The sequence below is a fragment of the Apis dorsata genome, unplaced genomic scaffold (genome assembly GCF_000469605.1).
Source record: "Apis dorsata unplaced genomic scaffold, Apis dorsata 1.3 scaffold_169, whole genome shotgun sequence".
Classification (NCBI taxonomy): domain Eukaryota; kingdom Metazoa; phylum Arthropoda; class Insecta; order Hymenoptera; family Apidae; genus Apis; species Apis dorsata.
In genome coordinates this window covers 709,010-729,700 of record NW_006263457.1, presented here as the reverse complement: position 1 = coordinate 729,700, position 20,691 = coordinate 709,010, and the positions used below count along the sequence as shown (strand labels likewise).

Here is a 20,691-nt window from a genome sequence, read left to right as displayed (position 1 = left end):
AAAAAAAAAAAAAAAAAGCATCGCCTGTACTTGTATACAAGTAACGGATTCGTTGCGAGCGCGTAAATGTAAAAATTAGAATTAAGGCCAGTGTTACACGTATACGCAGCGTAATATTCATATCACATAAAGAGTTCGTTAAAAGCATGAATTTCTTCACGTGAACGTTTGACGATGAGAGAGATAGAATGAAAGTGAGAGAAAACGAAAGAAAAAAAATAAATATGCGAATGTTGTAATTTGAACGTTGTCCAAAAATTGAATTATGCGACAACGTTATCGAAAAATCTCAGTTATGTAAAAATTGTTTTTATTTCGGCGGGTAGTATAGTCAGATAAAACGCGAACGTTCGCAGATACTTTTATAAAAGTAATTGTTATGTTATTTACAGGTCTCCTGCTAATTGCTATCTAAAGAAATGCAAGATTCGCGATATACCATTATAAAATAAATACAAAAAATTTGATAACACATCACGAAGAAACTACTTTACTGAAAATTTGTAAATCTCTATCTGATACTTCCACGATAATTTGTTATATATTATAAATCTGGTATATTATTATATGCCATATCGTCGAAAACAGTTCTTTTTCTAAACACCTATACACACACTTTCCTTTGTCACTTCGACATCTAGATTTACCTTTTATTATTTTTATTTTGATAGATGAATTTTACATACAAAATATATCTATATAAATATGTAATAAATATATAGACACAAATAAAAGATCTTCAAGACCTTTACCTCTGTGTAGTAGGAGAAATAGCATAAACTCATAAGACTTGTATTTGGAAAACAATTTTAATATTGATTCCACTAACTGAAATTATTTTACATAATATGAAATGTACTGCATTAACTGTCATTGACTATTTAGCTATTTTCTTTCAGTATAAAAAGACTTATATGTAATTAAATTGTACTATTTTTTATGATACATAATCTAAATTATCATTATCCTCATCTGATTCTTCGGACACACATATACTGTAATCGCTAAAATGATTCTCATCTTCCTCCAATTCTTCCTTTATTCTTGCTTTGTATCTTGCATATTTGTAACCATAAGTATTTACATCATTTTCATCAACTGCATAAATAAAATCATCTTCTTCGGATAAATCAGATTCCTCATCTAATCTCATATTCATAACAGCCTCTCTCATATCATCTTCATCGATTGATTTTTCAGAATAATTTTCAGAATCAGGATAATCATTTCTCCAATTTGACTCTGAATTTGAATCCTCGGATTCATGTTCATCTTCAGGATATCTATCATCTCTATAAGTATCATAAACCAATTCTTGTTCGTATGGATGTATAGCTATATCATCTAAACATATATCATTCTCAGTATGAACATAATATAAATCATATACGTAATTATCATCCTAAAATAATAAATATTAGTCAAATTATACAAGTAATTATCAATTGAAATAATTGAAAAATATTAAGAAAATATTATTTACTTTCTCTACAGAATCCTTCTTTTCTATAGATATTGAATCTTCTACATCTATTACAGTCATAATCTTCTCTTCAGAACTTTCGATATTATTCAAAGATCGAAAACAATTAATTACTTTGTAACGATTCTCTACTGAAGTTTGTTTTGTTATTTCTCTTACTTTATTTATTATGTCTATAGGATGTTGTTTAAAATATGTTTGTAATTCATCTTTTCTATAGTTTTGAATTAAATGATCGACATTATCTTCCTATAAAAATAAAACAAATAATCTTAATGTGAGTATATAATTTATCGAAGATATTTGTTTTTTTTATTTTTGTTTTTTAATATAAACCTGTTTTGCAATAGTTCCAGCAAGTTTAGCAATTGTGGTTAGAGAAGTTGAAAATGCTTCTTCTGCTACTTCATCATCCGTAGTTTTTTGACGTTTACGTGAAATTACTAAAGTATTTAATGGTTCATCATCGTGTCTACGTTTCACACGCAATATTGCTGCCATTTTTTATACTTTATTATTAAAAAAATATTCACACTCGCACCGATGCTTTTACGTTTTGTTCCGTTATGTTACATGCTATGTATACTATATACTATAATATACTATATAATATGAAGTTCAATTTACAAAACGATTTGTCTTATTTCGAGGTTAAAATCGTTTTCAACGGTCGACATATCGATTATCATTCGCTGGTCAGCAACAACGCTGGCAGGGCGTAGAAATTCTCGGTATGTTTTTAACTTGGAATTTGTTCATTTTCTTTATATTAAACAATTTATGAAAGCTTAATTGTTGATTTCGCTTAAAATGAAGCGTTAATATCATTATAAAACATGGCGCAATCTATTTTCGACGCTTTAACAGGTAAAATTTTTCTCTCATAGGAATAGGTGGGGTTAACCAACAAGTATTTTATCTTTTTTTTTAAAAAAAACTTTAAATAATATTTTGAGAATTTAGAATATTTATTTTTTCTTTTTCTTATAGGTGTATCAGTGCAATCATTATTAGATTCTCCAACTTTAATAACTGAAGTTGAACAATCAGGTAAGTTTTGATGAAGTAATGCCAATAACCTTAATTAATTGAAAATTCTCTCTCGTATAAATTTTTATAAAATAAATTTATAACGATATTTTTTTGTATTTTATATTTAGCAATTGATCAAGATGAGGAAGATATATTTCAATGCGGGAAATGCAAAAGTCAATTTACATCATTACACATGTTTGTGTTGCACAAAAGAACGCATCAAAAAACACAAGAACAAACAGTAGATTTGAGTCAATTTTTGGTAAATGATGATACTCAGGCTGTTCATACGGAAAACAATAATCAAGATGTATCACAATATAATCCTCAAGAAACATTTGTTCAAAATGATCAACTTAATGAACCAATTATACTTGAAGAATCAGATATGTTATTTAGGTAAATTTATATATATTATATATTATATAATATATTATATATTATATAAAATAATATATTATATATCAAAAAATATTTCTTTAAATAATATATCATTCATTTTTTATAGCATGGATCAAGAAGGTGCTAATTATTTCACAACAGATTCCACATTTAGTGTTCCAATTATATTAAGTTCGGAAAGTTTGGATACTTTTGAAAACTCTACTATTCCGGGGGATAATGATCCTCTAAAAAATGAATCAAATGAAGTACCTCAAATTCTCCAAAGTGATATTTCTCAAGAACAAAACATTAAAAATACAGATAAAATTGATATACCAATGACTGAAAATCTAATAACAGAATCTGAAACTACTAATAATCAAACACAAAACTTAAAAGTATATATTTTGGTGAAATGACAATTTTTTTATATTTTTATTTAAATTCGCGTATTTTTTAACATAAATTTTTCATTGCAGTATAAATGTGGTTATTGTAGCAAACAATTTTCAAAAAAGTTTTATTGGCAACAACATGAACGTTCTCATACAGGGGAAAAACCATATCAATGTGTTGTGTGCGGACGTGCATTCGCACAAAAATCAAATGTTAAAAAACATATGTCATCACATAAAGTATGGCCAGGTACCGCTATACACTCCTTACCCCCAGAGGTATTTTATTAAACATTTCGAAACAAACTTATAATTTCAAACAATTTCTCTTTTTTTTTTTCTTTAATTTTTATTTATGATCATTATTAGGTACCACCAGATGGAAGCATAGATCGTACCTACCATTGTCAGTTTTGCAAAGAAATATTTGATTCATACAAAGCTTTAAAGGGCCATCTTATAGTCTCTCACTTAGCACTGAAAGTGTACAAATGTGTGCAAAGTAGTTGTAGTATGATGTTTGCTGAACTTGAAGATTTTTTAGAGCATACTCGCAGTCATAAGAGATCAGAATATCGTTGTCATGTATGTGGTGAAGTATTTAATACTTTGTCTGATCTTGGACTTCATCAATATGCCCATTCCGTCCAAAAACAAAAAACAACAGAAAAATATTACTGTTGTTCCATTTGTAAATCCTCTTTTTCTAATTTGGAGGCTTTACAACATCATACAGAAACTACAACGCATGATTATGCTTGTCTGCATTGTGGAAAAAGTTTCTTGATCGAACGATTTTTACGGCGTCATTTGAAAACGCACGCCTCATCCGCACGATTTACTTGTGAGGATTGCGGAAAGGCCTTTAAAACTGAGCAATACTTAGCCAATCATAAATTAATACATAGCGAGGAAACGCCATTTTTATGTCCAGTAAGTATGATTAAAGTAAAATGTTCGTAAATTATTTTACTTTTTTTTATAATATAATTTATTTATTACAGCATTGTCCAGCTAGATTCAAGCGAAAAGACCGTTTAGGTCGTCATATGTTGATTCATGATTTAACAAAAAGATTGAAGTGTCCCTTCAGAACTTATTTAGGTTGTATGAGTGAATTTTCACGACCTGATAAGTTAAAGCGTCATCTATTGACGCACAGCAATATCAAAAGATTTAGTTGTAGTCATTGTAATCGTAATTTCCATCGGGCACAAGCTCTTAAGCATCATGAGATGAATAAACATAATTTAAAATGCGAAATTTGCTCACACGTAAGTATTTATTTAATCGAATATAATTTAAATAAATATTTATTTTATGAAATTCATATTACAGGCATTTAAAACTAAAGAGCAATTGCTAACTCATAATTGCGATCAGTCGAATGAGACTAAAAAGCATATGAGTTCACAGTTACCTAAGAAAGCTTCTGGATCATTTAAACCAAGGAAACCTACTCCAAAGAGACAGACATCATCAAAGACTGCAATTGGACTTGCTGATAAAGAAAAATTAGAAAAATTTAAGGCTGATGAAATACAGAGAAAAGTAATTTCTTAAAAATAATTTCTTAAGTTTAACAAATTAACATTTATTAAATAATAATTATATGTTCATTATAATTATATGTTCATTCATTTTAGATCACTTCTGAAATGTTAAAATCTGATGACTGCAGAGAAGAAACTTGTACCATAAAATTACAGAACATTTCTGTATTAAAAGAAGTCGGTTCAACAATCGAAGCTCTCATCAAATCTGACACAGTGGATAATGAAATCAAACGCAACACTGATGCATATTCGGTACAGCAGACAGGCGAATAGAGTTTTTAAATATATTTTTTAATTGTATTTAAATTAATATAGCCTAGGCTGTAGATAAGTTGTCATACTACGTGCAATGGGATCATTGGCAAACTTGCAAAAGTTGCATTTTATAATAGTATATATAATATTTTGTAGTTTACATATCTGTGATAATTGTATTATAAAATATATTAATATAAATAACTTATATCTATCTATATCTCAAATATTTTTAATGTCGCCTTCCTTAGGCCGTTTGGAATTTATGGATGTATTAAAGAAAAAGATGTTTATGTCAATGTGTGTATTTCATTCTGCTCAATTTCCTGTTATTATATCTTTAATATTGCATTTAATTTTCTTTCCAACAAATTAGTAAAAAAATACCATATCTTACGGATGTTAAAATATATTTCAAGATAGTAATTAAAAGGAAGTGGTTTCATAATCACCACCTTCTTCCTTCTGAACTAACATTTCGAGTTTGATTTAATAGAAAAAAAAACAGTGTTCTTATGCATTAGTGAAAGGTGATATTCCATCTAAATATTAGTGCATGTTAAATTAAATTATATGTTAAAATATGGCTCAACGAGCATCTTATCAAATTACTAACGCTGAGGAAGGCAAAGCAGCTCAACAAGATCAATCTTACAGAAGTTGCGTTTTAGCGTTGTTAATATTTTTATTTCTTTGTATTATCCTAATACTTGTCAGTTTTCCGTGGAAAACATATCATTTCGATCATCTTGAACAAAAAGATGAATATACAGAATATACAGAAACAATGCAGGTAAATTTTTAATATAAAGAAATAAATAAAGCCTAATAAATAAATAATAATAATTATATCGATACAGCATCATCATCGCGAACATCAAACTAAAAGAACAACGATAGAATCAGTTACAATTTCTGTGATAGATGAAATGATTACAAAAGAAAAAGAAACGAACATTGAAATATTTAATGTAGAAAATGTTACAAATCAGAATAATGATAATGATGATGATAAATTTGATGATAAACTTCTAAGTCTTGAAACTAGTACAAAAGATCTATCAATTATTACAACTCTGATTACAGAAGAAAATCAAAAAACAACTTCTACAAATACAAATATGAAAGAGATTTCTTCTAGCGAGAATGAAAAAAATATAGATCTATCAATAATTACAATGGACACATCATTATACAATTCTTCGACATTTATTTTTAATTTTACGGAAAATAGTACACCAACTCCGATTACAGAAAAATATCAAAAAACAACAGATATGATAGAAACAACTTCTACACATACGAATGTTCCTATGATTTCTTCTAGCGAGAATGAAAAAAATATAAATCTATCAATAATTACAATGGACACATCATTATATAACTCTTCGACATTTATTTTTAATTTTACGGAAAATAGTACACCAATTTCGATTACAGAAAAATATCAAAAAACGACAGATATGATAGAAACAACTTCTACAGATACAAATGCTTCTGGAATGGAAGAAGTTTCTTCTAATGAGGATGAAAGAAATATAACAAATATTTCTGAATATATAGTTTCTACAATATCAACTACAGTAAAAAATAACATTATTGATGATTATTCAACTATTACAGATACAATTGATTCTACAAGTGATTCATCGTTTAATAATCAAACATGTATTTCGGGTGAATGCAAAAATTTGGCCAGCAAGATATTATTTTATATGAATCACACAATTGATCCATGCGAAGATTTTTATGAATATGCTTGCGGTGGTTTCGAGATCAATCCTCAAACTGTAGAATTCAATTTAGAAGATATATCTTATCAACGCATCTTAAGTGCGTATTTTATTATAAAAAAACATTTTTTTATTATTAAGCAATATTAAAAAGTTAATTTTTTACCCATAAAAATATTAGAACTGGCTTTTTTCAATTTTTTTTCATTTCTTTTATTTGTAATAACATTACAAAAAATGCAATATTCTATTTAAAAAATCATATCAAATGAATAAACGATAGAAAGAAATAATTTTTTTTATAAATATATTTTTCAATATTTTAATCAGGACAAATGAAGAAGGAAAATGTGGAAAATGTATCTCTCTTTACCAAATATTACGACAGTTGCATGCAATACGAAAAAATTAATCAAAAAGAAAGGATAAAACTAGGTAAATGAAAATTATAAGTTTAATTAATTTCTAATTTCGAATACAAGTTTAATGTATAATAAATATAATTTTTTTTTTTTTTTACAGCAAGAAAACTATTAGATAAGGTAGGAAAATTTTATACGACAAAAGATTTGGCTGAAAAGCATACAAACTTTACTTTTCTACTCGCTACATTATTATTACACAACAGGTAAATAAGAAATGAAAACGACCGTACAAAAATACCGCACGTCGAATTCACATAATATATACATATAATATATATATTTTGTTCGTATTTTTATTTCTATAGCGTTTTATTGTTCGATATCGCCCCAGATCTCGATGAATATTCACCGAAACAATTCACTCTTAAAATAGGTCCAACGACATATAGCAATCCTTTCGAAATAGAGGAAACTAACGATCCTTGTTATGCGGATCAATTGGAAAGAGAAAAAGAAACGGTGGATTTAGGAAAATTGTATAAGGAATACAAAACATGCAAAGTATACAGACATGTACATGTATAAAAAAAATATGTTCTATGTATAGAAACCTATAACAAATGTTCTTTTCATTTATTTGTTTTAGAAAAACGATACGACAAAATTTATTAACTCCATATCGGAAGCTCTTACAGCATTTGAAATATTTAATGAATTGAACAATTCGTACGATATCTCTCAATTAATAAGTAGTACATACATCAATATCGATTTTAATATAGTAAAAGGATTTTTCGCGGTGAGGTCAAGTTAAAAGTTTTTTCACTGAATGTAAATGAACTTTGTTCGATACGATTTCCTTTTCAGAATTTTCCTTCCCAAGATAAGATTCGCGAGGCATATCTTATGAAAAATTATACCCGTATCACTATCGAGGAATTGCAGAACAATTTTAAAATAGTAAGGAAGAAAGAATTTGAATTTATTAGATATTTAAGCTTAAGCTAATCCACTTTTAAATCGATATTCTCTATAATATATATATTTTTTACAGATAAATTGGACGCAGCTAATTTATTTTTTAACGAAGCAACGTGTTCAAGAAAAAGTAAAAGTACAGGTTTACTTTTACAATGAATTAGCTAAGGGATTGAAAATTTTGGAAGAATTTGAAAAAACAGATCCGATGACATTATACAATGCATTGTTAGCATTGTATGCACGCAATCTTTATCATGAGGTACATAAGTTTTTCATAGATCAATGCGAAATATTTGCTCAATCGATTTGGATTATATATCAAAATTATTAAATATTAAAACTAGTATAATTTCTTTTTATATTTCTGAATGCTTTATCGGATTGGATATTTTTATTTTTTAAATTTATTGTTTAATAGAATAATATAATAAAGTAGAGATTAATAAAGAAAAAAATTAAAAATTAAAAATTAAAAATTATTATAATGGATCATATTTTTTAATGATCTTAAAATATCTCATGATTAATATTATTATTTTATATTATATTATTATTATTACTAGATATTATATCCCATTGTAGCAATAACGATTTTAATAATTTAATAATATTTTGACCGAAGTGCAAATTTTTTTGCTATTGGAAGGAATATTTCGCATCAGACTATGAAAACTTTTATTTATTTTTTCTGATTAATGTTTCAATTTTCTTTCTTCAATTAAAGTTTTTAATAACTTTTAACATTTATTTTTTTCTTTTAGTTAGTTTTATCAAAACATGTTAAAAATGTAGATATTAAAAAATACTGCCTTCGCGTAGCTACTAATATTTTAATCCCGGAAGCTTCGAAGTTATATATTTCTTCGTTTTCGAAAGATGAACTTATTTACATAAATGAAACTGTAAGCATTCATTTCATATAATGATTAATAATGAAGATAATCATAAGATGACTAATCCTTATATAAAATTTAATAGATACATAGTATATTTGAGAAACTTAAGGAGACTCTAAAATTAAACATTAAAAACCAAAAATGGGTTACACAAAAAGATCGTGTCGCATTAATAACAAAAATAAATAATCTTAAAATTGTCCTACCCGATATTTCTTATTTTAATAATAATAAATCAATTTATGTAAGATATCAAGCAAACAAGGTATAAAAAATCAATTTCGTTTTTAAAAATATGATATTAATAATAAAAAAAAATTTAAATATTATTAATTAAATTGTTTTTATTGAATGATATTTAATGATAGGTCCAATTCTAGGTAAATTTATCAAATAATTACTTAGAAAATTCAATAATTTTAATGCAAAGATATCGAAAATTAATCTATGCACAAGTTTCTACAAATCCAGGAGATCTTGAACAAATGTAAGTTTTTATAATTAAAAAGAGATATAGAAAATATCTTTACATTATTAAATTATATGAATTAATGTAGATGGACGCATTATGCAAAACCGTACCAATCTAAAGGAATCGCGATTTATGGATTAAATCTCATTGTGATACCATTTGGTATAATCGATTGGTCCATGAATTATAATGAATATAATAAATTTTCATTTGATTACATAAAAATGGCGATAATTGGTAACATAATTGCACACCAAATTGCTCATCACTTTGATGCAAATGGTATATTAATAATATGTAATTTTATATTATTATAATATTTAATGTTCTAGAATTATAACAATAGATTTATAAGAAAATTCAAAAATATCTTATCGTCCAAATGTTCAATGATATACATATTTATATATCATTAGGTATTTATTATTGGAATGGAACTCGCAATGCCAAGAACAGTTTGTTAAACGATGATAAATCTAAATATAATTTTAATGAATATATTAACTATCACCGAAATGATCAAAATTATATGAGTATGACATTATCATTTACTGGACAAAACGTGAATTATGAGGTAAATTGATACATTTTTTTTTTTTTATAAAATCGTTGCGATGTAAAAATATTATTTTAAAATAAAATATTTAATCAAATACGTTTTTACAAACTTAATAAATCTTTTTTATTAAAAAATGTTTTAGATTTCGCAATTGACTCTAAATGAACGTCTGTCCGAGATAACGGGACTAAGATTAGCCTACGATACTTTGGCTCGATTGAGATCTAAAAAAGATTATCTTCCATGGTTAGAACTTGATTTCAATCAGTTATTCTATCTCACCTATGCTCAGGTACTTTCGTTACAGTAAAATTTATGGCATTGATATTTTAAATAAAATTACAAACATTATGACAATCGTAAGTAAGAACTTTCATAAATGATTTTTATAGATGTACTGTACGAAGTCACCACTTACGTCATCGTATATATCATTGTATGAGAATGAACAGTTACCAAATCGGATTCGTATTTTTGTCTCTGCATCAAATAATATGCTTCTCGGCAAAGCTTGGAATTGTCCGCAAGGTTCACGAATAATGCCAAATATTCCATATATTGAATGCAAAGTATTTCCATATTTATGCGATACAGCAGAATAATGTAATGTAACTACGCAATTAAAATGCGTAAATAATATAACAAATATTTTTTTATAAAAAACTGTGAGTTAAGTGGTAACAACGCTTTTCATTTATTCTCAGGAACATTTTTTTCATAACATTCACGCGCAAACGAGCGCAGTATTCAAAAACCAGACAAACTCATGTATTCATTAAATCCATTACATCCAAAACTTCTATTGTACGATGATATAATGTGACTAGAAAATTTAATAATATAAATAATTCACCCTTTAGTTAAATATTCCTTGCTCATAATTGTTTATAATTGCTTTTTTTCCAATAAATCCATAGATTTTGTAGAATGAATCATGTCTCCTAGAATACAGATCAATTCCTAAAAATATTTATTAGTATTCAATTTACCAATGATGAACTGAGCTGTATGATAAAATATTTATATATTTTTATAATAAATACACATAATTCATATTTTTCAATAGTAGTAGAAAAGCATTCATAACACAATTTATTTAGTTTTATATTATTCATGTCAGTTATGTAACAGATTGCAAATGTAGCACTCTTGTTTTATATTTAGTATTTAGTTAATTATAAATCAATAGCCCAGTGCACTATTGGCTTAATCATTATTTACACCTCAAAAAAATATAATAAACATCGACCATAACATACCACTGCTAAGGGTTACATCCAGATGACTGTTGTCTAGTTGAGTAATACATTGTTTTGAAGTAGCTTTCTTTTCTGTCTGAAAAGATGAGAGCCATGCAAAAGGCATTAAAAAAAGACATATAAAAATAATAAAAAAAAAACATAACCATACAGTTAGTTACAAAATGAATAATTTCCAGTTTCATTTTAAAGAAATAAGCACATACCTCAAAGTACCGATGCCATAAAACACAGCCATAAACACAAAGAACTGAGACTAGAGATTGGCAAAGTAGCCATAGAAGAATATTTAATGCTTGAGTACGTTCAAATAATGCAGCACCATGCCTTATACATAGTAATGCTTCTGTAACCATAATTGCACCATAAACCCAACATTGAGTCCCTACTCTACTACATGTTGGATCTGTTACATACATGTAGTATTGCCTATAATTATGTTAAAATATTATACTACTTGTGTAAGAAATTATTATAATTGCTATAATACATTTGCAATACATATTTAATATAAATTTATCTTATTTTGCATACCTAACAGAAGGTGCAACTATTACTCCAATTAATACCAATCTTGCCACAACAAATGGATGAGAGGGTGGAAATTCATATACATGTTTCAAAAAAAATGTATTGAGCTCTGAAACTTGCCAGAATATAACCAACTGACACAGAGCAACGAATCTCATATATGTACATGTTGGATCCAACCATCTAACAGCAGTCCAACTACCAGGAGTAAATTGTAGCATTGCTCTCTTTAATTTTCCAGTAGTGCTCTCAATGTCAAGAATGCTTACCCATTTATATTCTCTCATTTCTAAGAGAGAGCAAATTTTTAATCCAACCCAAATACCCAAACCATTACAGACAACAACATCAAGTATAAAAGCATCCCACCAACATTCCACAAAATTTGGTAATAAATGAGCAAATGCTATTTCTGTTACTTCCCACATAATACTAATAGCCCAAAGAATACCAAGATGACGAATAAGAATTGCTTTAAAAGTCCATCCTAAGAAGTGAGCTAATGCAAAAACATCTAAATGGTTCCATATTTTCTCAATTGTAATTTCTGAACAATTAACACCATATTCTTTATCCATATCAATATGAAACGATGCCAAACTAGGATCTATCCAAACAAAGATTTTTCTAACTGTTTCATAATCTTGAAATAGCATAAATAATAGACCCATTAGATATAATACACTACAACCAAATACAAGTTTCCATACAACAGGATGAGGTCTCGTAAATGGTCCATTTGGAAATGTAAGTATAGATATAATCAGAAAGAAAAATATAATACATAATATTCCAGCCCAAATATTGTCCTCAACATTAGTAGTATTCCTGTATTGAATCAATATCGATATTTACAGAAAGTTTAAAATTATATAATAAAAAAATTTAAATAAAATTTAATTACCTAGTGAATGCGGAATATATTACAGCACCGATTGAAATGAGAAGAAGTGTAATGCTATGTGGTTTATAAAAAAATTCGATGGAAATATCATCAACCGGTCTTTCATTAATATTTGGAAAACTGTCCGTTCCATGTCGTAATTTGTGCCCTTCAATATTGTCTATACTACTTCGACAATTCACAACCTTATTTTCGTCACTTTTGATGAATCTCTCTAAGAGACTGTCATCTACAGATTCTTCGTTAGTTGTCATTCCGATCAAATAATTATTCGTTTTAAATTTATATTTTAATCATTTCACACGTTGTTTCGCCATGTTTTCCTTTTTCATTTCTATGTGCATCATCACGCTATTGAAGGACTTTGAACCACTTAAGCACATACAAATAATGAATCAGATAGAAAAATACTACGGAAATCAATTTACTTCCTGTTATATGATTAGAATTAAATAAAAAAGAACAAATTTAACCAATTTTGTTTATATATCAGCTGATTGGACACGAAAGTATTCCTTTGAAAACGAACCTTTATATAGATATTAAACAGTTGTATAATTATAGATGTCACGACTAAACTTGCCGCTTAGAACTCTCTATGGAAATCTACATATGACGTCATCGAGATATGGAGCAATATATATGAAAAAGACTAGTTGGGAGGATTGGTAAGAAGATGCGTTGCTTAGCAACAAAACGCGATGATGCGACACTATCTTCCCATATTTCGTACTACTACATAGTATATTGTATCATCAAGTAGATGGCGTCGCATCATCAGATCAGATAGCGTCTTGTTGCCAAGCAACGGATTCTCCCACCAATTTTAATAGTTCCCTTTCTATTCCATACTTCACTGATGTTAACGTAGCAATATTGTTCGGCAATAAGTAGTACTTTGTCTTACTTCAGTGACGTCACGTATAAATTAGTGTAGAAAATTCTTCGGCAACCTTAAATTGCAATTACTTCTTGTTGCAAGTAGAGTTGTTCCGTTATTTTGTTTTATTAATAATTTTTTTATATATTACTTTTAGAAAGTTTCATATTTTTATTACAAAATGGCAGATTATTTAGATGCTGAAGCAGAAGAAAGTGAGGTGGGTAATAAAATATAAAATAACGACATTTAATTTTACATAACCTAATAATGTGATATTGTAGGAGGAGGAGGAACTCGATGTTAATGAAAGAAAAAAACTTAAAAAATTAAAAGCTATGCAAGATAGTGATGATGAAGATGACGATGAAGGTAATTCGTACAAAAATGCATTTATATACTACCTCTAATTAAATATATTTAAATATATTATATTTGCTAAAATATCTGTTTGAAAGTTCTAGAAAAAACGATATTTAAAAAACTATAGTAATTTATACAATATTAATATTTAAACTAGGGATGTACGGATGCTCGAAATTGTAGTTCGGATTCGGATTGTTGTTCGGAGAATTTTTTTTTTATTTTGGACGGAATTCCAAAAGTTTTCTGGCATATAAGTATCCGTAATTTCAAAATTTAAAATACAATTCGAGACTATGTAAAACTTTCAAACTTTCATTCTGCCTAATCTGACCCGAATACTCGTATCGGATACTCATAATATTATTAATATATTAAATAATTATTATCATTTAAAATCATTTTTATTTAAATTTTATTTATCTTTAATATGAATAGAAGATGAAGGAGAAGTTCCAGGGCTTATTGATGATAATCCAATTGAAGATGATGATAATGATGGTGAAGATAGTGATGGATCTGATTATTCTAGAAAACGTAAAAAAAGTGATGATGAAGATTTTGATGATCGTTTAGAAGATGAAGATTATGATCTACTTGAAGAAAATTTAGGAGTTAAAGTTGAAAGGGTATATACTATTGCAAAAAAAATATAAAATATTTTATATAATTTCATAATTTTTTATTATGATTTTATTTTTTAGAAACGTCGTTTTAAACGTTTGCGAAGAATACAAGATGAAGAATCAGAGGGAGAAGAAGAAAGAGAAGTAGATGATGAAAGAGATGCCATTGCAAATGAATTATTTCAAGGCTCTGGAGAGGTAACTTTTAAAATAAGATTTATGTGTGATTGGTTTAATAATTATATTGTAAAAAAATGTATATATTGTTATATATTGTAAAAGAAATTAAATAATCATTTATTATTCTTATAGGAAGATGAAGAAAGAAGTGAAGTTAGTCACAGAGGTGAAGTGGAAGGATTTGATGAGGAAGAAAGTGAAGATGAGGATGATTTCATTGTGGATGGTGATGGAGTACCTATAGCTGAGAAAAGAAAGAAGAAAAAACCTATTTTTTCTGATGCGTAAGAATTTTTTGCATTATAAATATAATATAGAACATAATATGTTATGATATGTTATGATAACATATGTTAATTATTTATATACTTATTACAGTGCTTTACAAGAAGCTCAAGATATTTTTGGTATAGATTTTGATTATGATGAATTTGGAAAATATGGAGAAGATGAATTTGAAGATGATGAAGATGAAGAAGAAGATGATTATATTCATGATGAGATAGAAGATCGACCAAGACGGTCAAAACAACATCTTAAAAAAAAGAGCACAAAAAAAAGTATCTTTGAGGTATATGAACCTAGCGAACTTATACGTGGCCATTTTACTGATATAGACAATGAGGTAATTATTAAAAATAACACTAATTTATCATCAATATTTATAAATAATATTTAAGCTATCTTAATATATGTACTTTAGATTCGTACAACAGACATTCCTGAACGTATGCAACTTCGCGCTGTTCCTATTACATCAACTGTAGAAGGTTCAGATGAATTAGATCTTGAAGCAGAATGGATATACAAACAGGCATTCTGTCAACCGACGATTTCAATACAAGATGCTCATCTTAATGAAGAAGCCAAAGAAAGAGCTAGAAAAGGTCCTCAAACAGTTAACAAAATTAAAAAAGCTTTAGATTTCATGCGTAATCAAAACTTTGAAGTTCCATTTATATCATTTTATAGAAAAGAATATGTTTTACCAGAGTTAAATATTAATGATTTGTGGAAAATTTATAAGTTTGATATGAAATGGTGTCAACTTAAACAAAGAAAGGAAAATTTATTGAAATTGTTTGAAAAAATGAGAAATTTTCAATTAGATGAGATTATGAAAAATCCAGATGCTCCGTTATCTGATAACATACGAATTATTAAAGATGATGATATTGAACGACTTAAAAATGTTCAGACTTTTGAAGAACTGAATGATATTTATCGACATTTTATGTTATATTATAATGAGGATGTATCAGTTATGCAAGAAGATGTACGCAAAAAAGAGAAAGAAGCACAAAAAAAAGCTAAATTGGAGAAAAGAAAACAACAAATCGAAGAAGCTGAGGAAAATGGAGAAGATCTTCCTGAAGAAATTGCAGATATAGATGATGAAGAAGAAGAAATAGACGAATCATTAAAAAAGCCAATTAGGAAAGGTCCTTATTATATTTGTAAAAAGGCTGGTTTAGATGGACTTGCTAAAAGATTTGGTCTCTCTCCAGAACATTTTGCTGAAAATCTTCGAGATAATTATCAACGTCATGAAGTAGATCAAGATCCAACAGAACCTGCAATAGTAGCAAATGATTTTTGTTCAGCAATTTTTAATACAAATGAAGAAGTACTTAAAGCTGCACAATTAATGGTTGCAATTCAATTAGCGCATGAACCATTAGTACGCAAATGTGTTAGAGAAATGTATATGGAGAGAGCAAAATTATCTATAAAACCAACTAAAAAAGGAATAAAAGAGATAGATGAGGCTCATGCCATTTATGGATTAAAATATCTTAAAAATAAGCCTGTACGAGATCTTGTTGGTGATCAATTTTTAAAACTAATTATAGCAGAAGAAGATAAATTAGTTACATTTTCCTTTAGTGATATAATTGAAGGAAATACTAGCAATAATTATATTGATGAAATAAAGCAACTATATTATAGAGATGAATTTAGTAAAAGTGTACAGGATTGGAATACATTAAGAACTGGTAGTGTTGAAATAGCTTTAAATCGTATTATAATACCGCAATTGAAAAAAGAATTGCGATCTAATCTTTTAATAGAGGCAAAAGAATGCGTTATGAAAGCTTGTTGCCGTAAAATGTATAATTGGATAAAAATTGCTCCATATACTTGTGAATTTCCTGAGGAAGATGATGAAGAATGGAATACTAGTAAAGGAATTCGTGTGATGGGTGTAGCTTATGTGCCTGATCCATCTCAAGCTGCTTTTACTTGCATAATTTCTCCAGATGGAGAATGCACTGATTATTTAAGATTACCACATATATTAAAACGTAAAAATAGTTTTAGGGATAACGAAAAAGTGTTGAAAGAAGCTGATTTATTAGCAATTAAAAATTTTATTGCCACAAAAAAACCACATGTTGTAGTAATAAGTGGTGAAACTAGAGAAGCATTAATGATAGTAGGTGATATAAAAGAATGTATATCTAATCTCATAGAGGAAGAACAATATCCTTCAATTCAAGTGGAAATATGTGATAATGAACTTGCTAAAGTTTATGCAAATAGTAATAGAAGTATATCTGAATTTAGAGATTATCCAGAACTATTAAGACAAGCTATATCTTTAGCAAGAAGAATACAAGATCCTTTGTTAGAGTTCTCTCAATTATGTACAATTGATGAAGAAATTCTGTGCCTTAAATATCATTCTTTGCAAGATCAACTTTCTAAAGAGGATCTTATAGAAAATTTATATTTAGAATTTATAAATCGTATAAATGAAGTAGGAGTAGATTTAAATAGAGCAGTTCAACAGCCTTATACAGCAAATTTAGTACAATTTGTATGTGGTTTAGGACCCAGAAAAGGACAAGCTCTGATTAAGATTTTAAAGCAAACTAATCAAAGATTAGAAAATAGAACACAACTTATAACAGCATGTCATATGGGACCTAAAGTATTTGTCAACTGTGCAGGTTTTATTAAAATTGATACAAATAGTTTAGGAGACAGTACAGAGGCATATGTAGAAGTTCTAGATGGTTCGCGTGTACATCCAGAGACATATGAATGGGCTAGAAAAATGGCAGTAGATGCTTTAGAATATGATGATGAAGATGCAAATCCTGCAGGAGCTTTAGAAGAAATTCTTGAATCACCAGAAAGATTAAAAGATTTAGATTTAGATGCATTTGCAGAAGAACTTGAAAGACAGGGTTTTGGAAATAAGTGCATTACTCTTTATGATATAAGAGCTGAACTTAATTGTAGATACAAAGATCTTCGTATATCATATCAATCTCCAAATACTGAAAAATTATTCGATATTTTGACTAAAGAAACTCCAGAAACTTTTTATGTTGGTAAATTAGTTTTGGCTACAGTTGTTGGTATAAGTCATAGAAAACCACAAGGAGAACAATTAGATCAAGCAAATCCTGTTCGAAATGACGAAACCGGATTGTGGCAATGTCCATTTTGTTTAAAAAATGATTTTCCAGAATTATCTGAAGTATGGAATCATTTTGATGCTGGTGCATGTCCAGGGAAAGCAACTGGAATTCGTTTAAGATTAGATAATGGAATATCTGGTTATATTCATGTAAAAAATTTATCTGACAAACATGTCGCTAATCCAGAAGAAAGAGTACGTGTTGGACAAGTAATTCATTGTCGTATAATAAAGATCGAAGTAGAACGATTTAGCGTTGAATGTACTAGTAAAACTAGCGATCTTGTTGATAAAAATCATGAATGGAGGTAATTATGAATATTTTAATAAATAATTATATTTTATTTATAAATTTTCATAATTTCTATAAATAATATTTTATTTATATTGTTATTTTTAGACCACAGCGAGACGTTTATTATGATACAGAAGCAGAAGACAAAGATATAAAAACTGAAGAGGATACTAAGAAAGTGCAACAAAGACAAACTTATGTAAAAAGAGTTATAATTCATCCCAATTTTTATAATATTGGTTTTGCAGAAGTTGAAAAATTAATGCAAACTATGAAACAAGGAGAAGCAATAATACGACCTAGTAGTAAAGGAGCTGATCATTTGACTGTAACATGGAAAGTTACAGATAATATTTATCAACATATCGATATAAGAGAAGAAGGAAAAGAAAATACATTCTCTTTGGGTCGCAGTTTGTGGATTGGCAATGAAGAATTTGAAGATTTAGATGAAATTATTGCAAGACATATTAATCCAATGTCTGCTTATGTTTCGGAACTAATAGATTTTAAATATTATAAATCAAATATAGAAGGTATTAAAGATAAAGCAGAAGAAATTTTAAAGGAACAGAAAAAGCAAAATCCTGGTGGAATACCATATATTGTATCTGCCGCTAAAGTATGTATGAAAATATTTAATATTTATTAAAATTTTTAATTAAATTCATTTTTCAAATTTTTTGTTTTGTATTTTAGAACTATCCTGGAAAATTTTTACTTTCATATTTACCACGAACTCGTTGTCGTCATGAATATATCACCGTATCACCTGATGGATTTCGATTTAGAGGTCAAATGTTCAGTAGATTAAACGATTTATTCCGTTGGTTTAAGGAACATTTTAGAGATCCTATACCAGGTCAAAGTACACCTGGTACTCCACATGGAGCTATGACTTCCAGAACACCATATAATGGTACTACTCCTGGAGTAAATGGTAAATTTCACAATATTATTAAAATATTAAGTCATTATAATTTTTGTTATATTGAAATTTATTCATTTTTATATTTTTTTCAGGAGTGAATCCAGATGCAATACAGAGAGTAGCACAAAATATGCCACATCATATGCTACATTCTCTCTCAAAAGTAGCAAATCATACTCCACATCATTATCCACCATATACTCCAGGTGCTGCTAGTGTCAGTAATTATGGTGTTTATGGAAGTACACCATATACACCTTCCGGCCAAACTCCGTTTATGACTCCATATCATACACCACATCATACACCTCATCATCCACAAACACCTAGCCATGCTCAAGGACCATTCTTACAACCAATTCCTCCTGCAATGAACTCAAATTCACATAGAACTGCAAGATCACATAGATCTGTTTCTAATTCTTCTAATGCAACGAATTGGTCAAAAGCCGCGGAAGCATGGGCTCGATCAAAGCAATCTACTTCCAAAGAATTGTAAGTATAATTATTTTTAGTTATTCAAATTAAATATTCAAGATAAATATTTAGATATTTAAATATTAATAAAATATTATTTTTTTAATTTTAATAGTAGTACTCCAAAATATGACGAATCTAGGAAAACGCCACGAAATCAAGAAATTCAAAATGAGAGAGCAACTTCACGCCATAGAACACCATCTGTTCGTACTCCATCTTACAAATCTCCTAGAGGAACTCCATTTACAAATTCTAGTCCTCGAAGTATGTCTCTAAGTGGAGATGGTACTCCTTTATATGATGAAAGTTGAGGCAATAATATATTTTATATGTAGCTAGGACAATTGGTTACCTGAAATTATACTCTATTTTATTAACAAAAAAACAAGAGTAAGTTAAAACAAACGTGTATATTCGTATATTCTAATTAATCTAAAACATTTTCTATAATGTTAAATACGTATTTATTATATGTATAAATTATCTTTTCTAGAATTTTTTTCTAGATTTGTTACGAATTTTACAATCGTGATCAAAAGATATTTAATCTTTTTGCAACTATAAATGAGATATTTTCTTACCATAATATCATCTAGATGATATTATGAATGAGATATCTTGCATCAATTTTTGTTATAATTGAAATTGAATGAAATCGATTTAATGTCAATTTTATACTTCCGTTTAGTAAACATTAT

General features: G+C 27.9%; 5 protein-coding genes across 16 annotated transcripts; 3 read left to right on the top strand and 2 right to left on the bottom strand.

Moving 5' to 3' along the window:
- Window positions 1–790: 790 nt before the first annotated feature.
- On the bottom strand, window positions 791–2,174 carry LOC102671164 (probable RNA polymerase II nuclear localization protein SLC7A6OS). The gene is made up of 3 exons (XM_006614057.2): window positions 1,820–2,174; window positions 1,484–1,732; window positions 791–1,402 (listed from the first exon to the last, which is right to left on the bottom strand). Exons 1-3 carry the CDS (start codon window positions 1,982–1,984, stop codon window positions 938–940), a joined length of 879 nt encoding a protein of 292 aa, XP_006614120.1. The 5' UTR covers window positions 1,985–2,174; the 3' UTR covers window positions 791–937.
- LOC102678442 (zinc finger protein 341-like) lies at window positions 1,968–5,325 on the top strand. 2 transcript variants are annotated; one of them, XM_031509678.1, is made up of 9 exons: window positions 1,968–2,350; window positions 2,474–2,533; window positions 2,644–2,917; window positions 3,027–3,300; window positions 3,382–3,576; window positions 3,667–4,230; window positions 4,302–4,571; window positions 4,636–4,848; window positions 4,944–5,325. In XM_031509678.1, the coding sequence occupies exons 1-9, from the start codon at window positions 2,320–2,322 to the stop codon at window positions 5,124–5,126; spliced, it is 2,064 nt and encodes a 687-aa protein (XP_031365538.1). In that variant the 5' UTR covers window positions 1,968–2,319; the 3' UTR covers window positions 5,127–5,325. The 2 variants fall into 2 exon arrangements, with proteins under 2 accessions (XP_031365538.1, XP_031365539.1); XM_031509679.1 differs by having other exon boundaries at window positions 2,071–2,214.
- A 145-nt stretch (window positions 5,326–5,470) lies between these two features.
- Window positions 5,471–10,973, top strand: LOC102678293 (neprilysin-3-like). 2 transcript variants are annotated; one of them, XM_006614108.2, is made up of 15 exons: window positions 5,471–5,901; window positions 5,969–6,941; window positions 7,172–7,276; window positions 7,364–7,469; window positions 7,572–7,767; window positions 7,853–8,005; window positions 8,074–8,166; window positions 8,261–8,446; window positions 8,949–9,089; window positions 9,166–9,348; window positions 9,464–9,570; window positions 9,641–9,837; window positions 9,972–10,129; window positions 10,257–10,406; window positions 10,507–10,973. In XM_006614108.2, exons 1-15 carry the CDS (start codon window positions 5,692–5,694, stop codon window positions 10,714–10,716), a joined length of 3,168 nt encoding a protein of 1,055 aa, XP_006614171.2. In that variant the 5' UTR covers window positions 5,471–5,691; the 3' UTR covers window positions 10,717–10,973. The 2 variants fall into 2 exon arrangements, with proteins under 2 accessions (XP_006614171.2, XP_031365537.1); XM_031509677.1 differs by having other exon boundaries at window positions 5,471–5,883; window positions 5,965–6,941; window positions 10,507–10,716.
- LOC102670571 (phosphatidylserine synthase 1) lies at window positions 10,181–13,531 on the bottom strand. 8 transcript variants are annotated; one of them, XM_031509681.1, is made up of 5 exons: window positions 12,809–13,531; window positions 11,908–12,732; window positions 11,580–11,802; window positions 11,374–11,449; window positions 10,181–11,074 (listed from the first exon to the last, which is right to left on the bottom strand). In XM_031509681.1, exons 1-5 carry the CDS (start codon window positions 13,060–13,062, stop codon window positions 10,971–10,973), a joined length of 1,482 nt encoding a protein of 493 aa, XP_031365541.1. In that variant the 5' UTR covers window positions 13,063–13,531; the 3' UTR covers window positions 10,181–10,970. The 8 variants fall into 8 exon arrangements, with proteins under 8 accessions (XP_031365541.1, XP_006614117.1, XP_031365543.1 ...); XM_006614054.2 differs by having other exon boundaries at window positions 10,181–11,052; XM_031509683.1 differs by having other exon boundaries at window positions 11,374–11,445.
- Window positions 13,532–13,634: 103 nt separating this feature from the next.
- Window positions 13,635–20,503, top strand: LOC102680798 (transcription elongation factor SPT6-like). 3 transcript variants are annotated; one of them, XM_031509675.1, is made up of 11 exons: window positions 13,635–13,908; window positions 13,973–14,060; window positions 14,490–14,680; window positions 14,756–14,875; window positions 14,990–15,141; window positions 15,236–15,482; window positions 15,561–18,595; window positions 18,688–19,204; window positions 19,282–19,522; window positions 19,606–20,008; window positions 20,106–20,503. In XM_031509675.1, exons 1-11 carry the CDS (start codon window positions 13,870–13,872, stop codon window positions 20,302–20,304), a joined length of 5,232 nt encoding a protein of 1,743 aa, XP_031365535.1. In that variant the 5' UTR covers window positions 13,635–13,869; the 3' UTR covers window positions 20,305–20,503. The 3 variants fall into 3 exon arrangements, with proteins under 3 accessions (XP_031365535.1, XP_031365536.1, XP_006614105.1); XM_031509676.1 differs by having other exon boundaries at window positions 19,606–20,012; window positions 20,106–20,244; XM_006614042.2 differs by having other exon boundaries at window positions 13,638–13,908; window positions 20,109–20,503.
- Window positions 20,504–20,691: the final 188 nt, after the last annotated feature.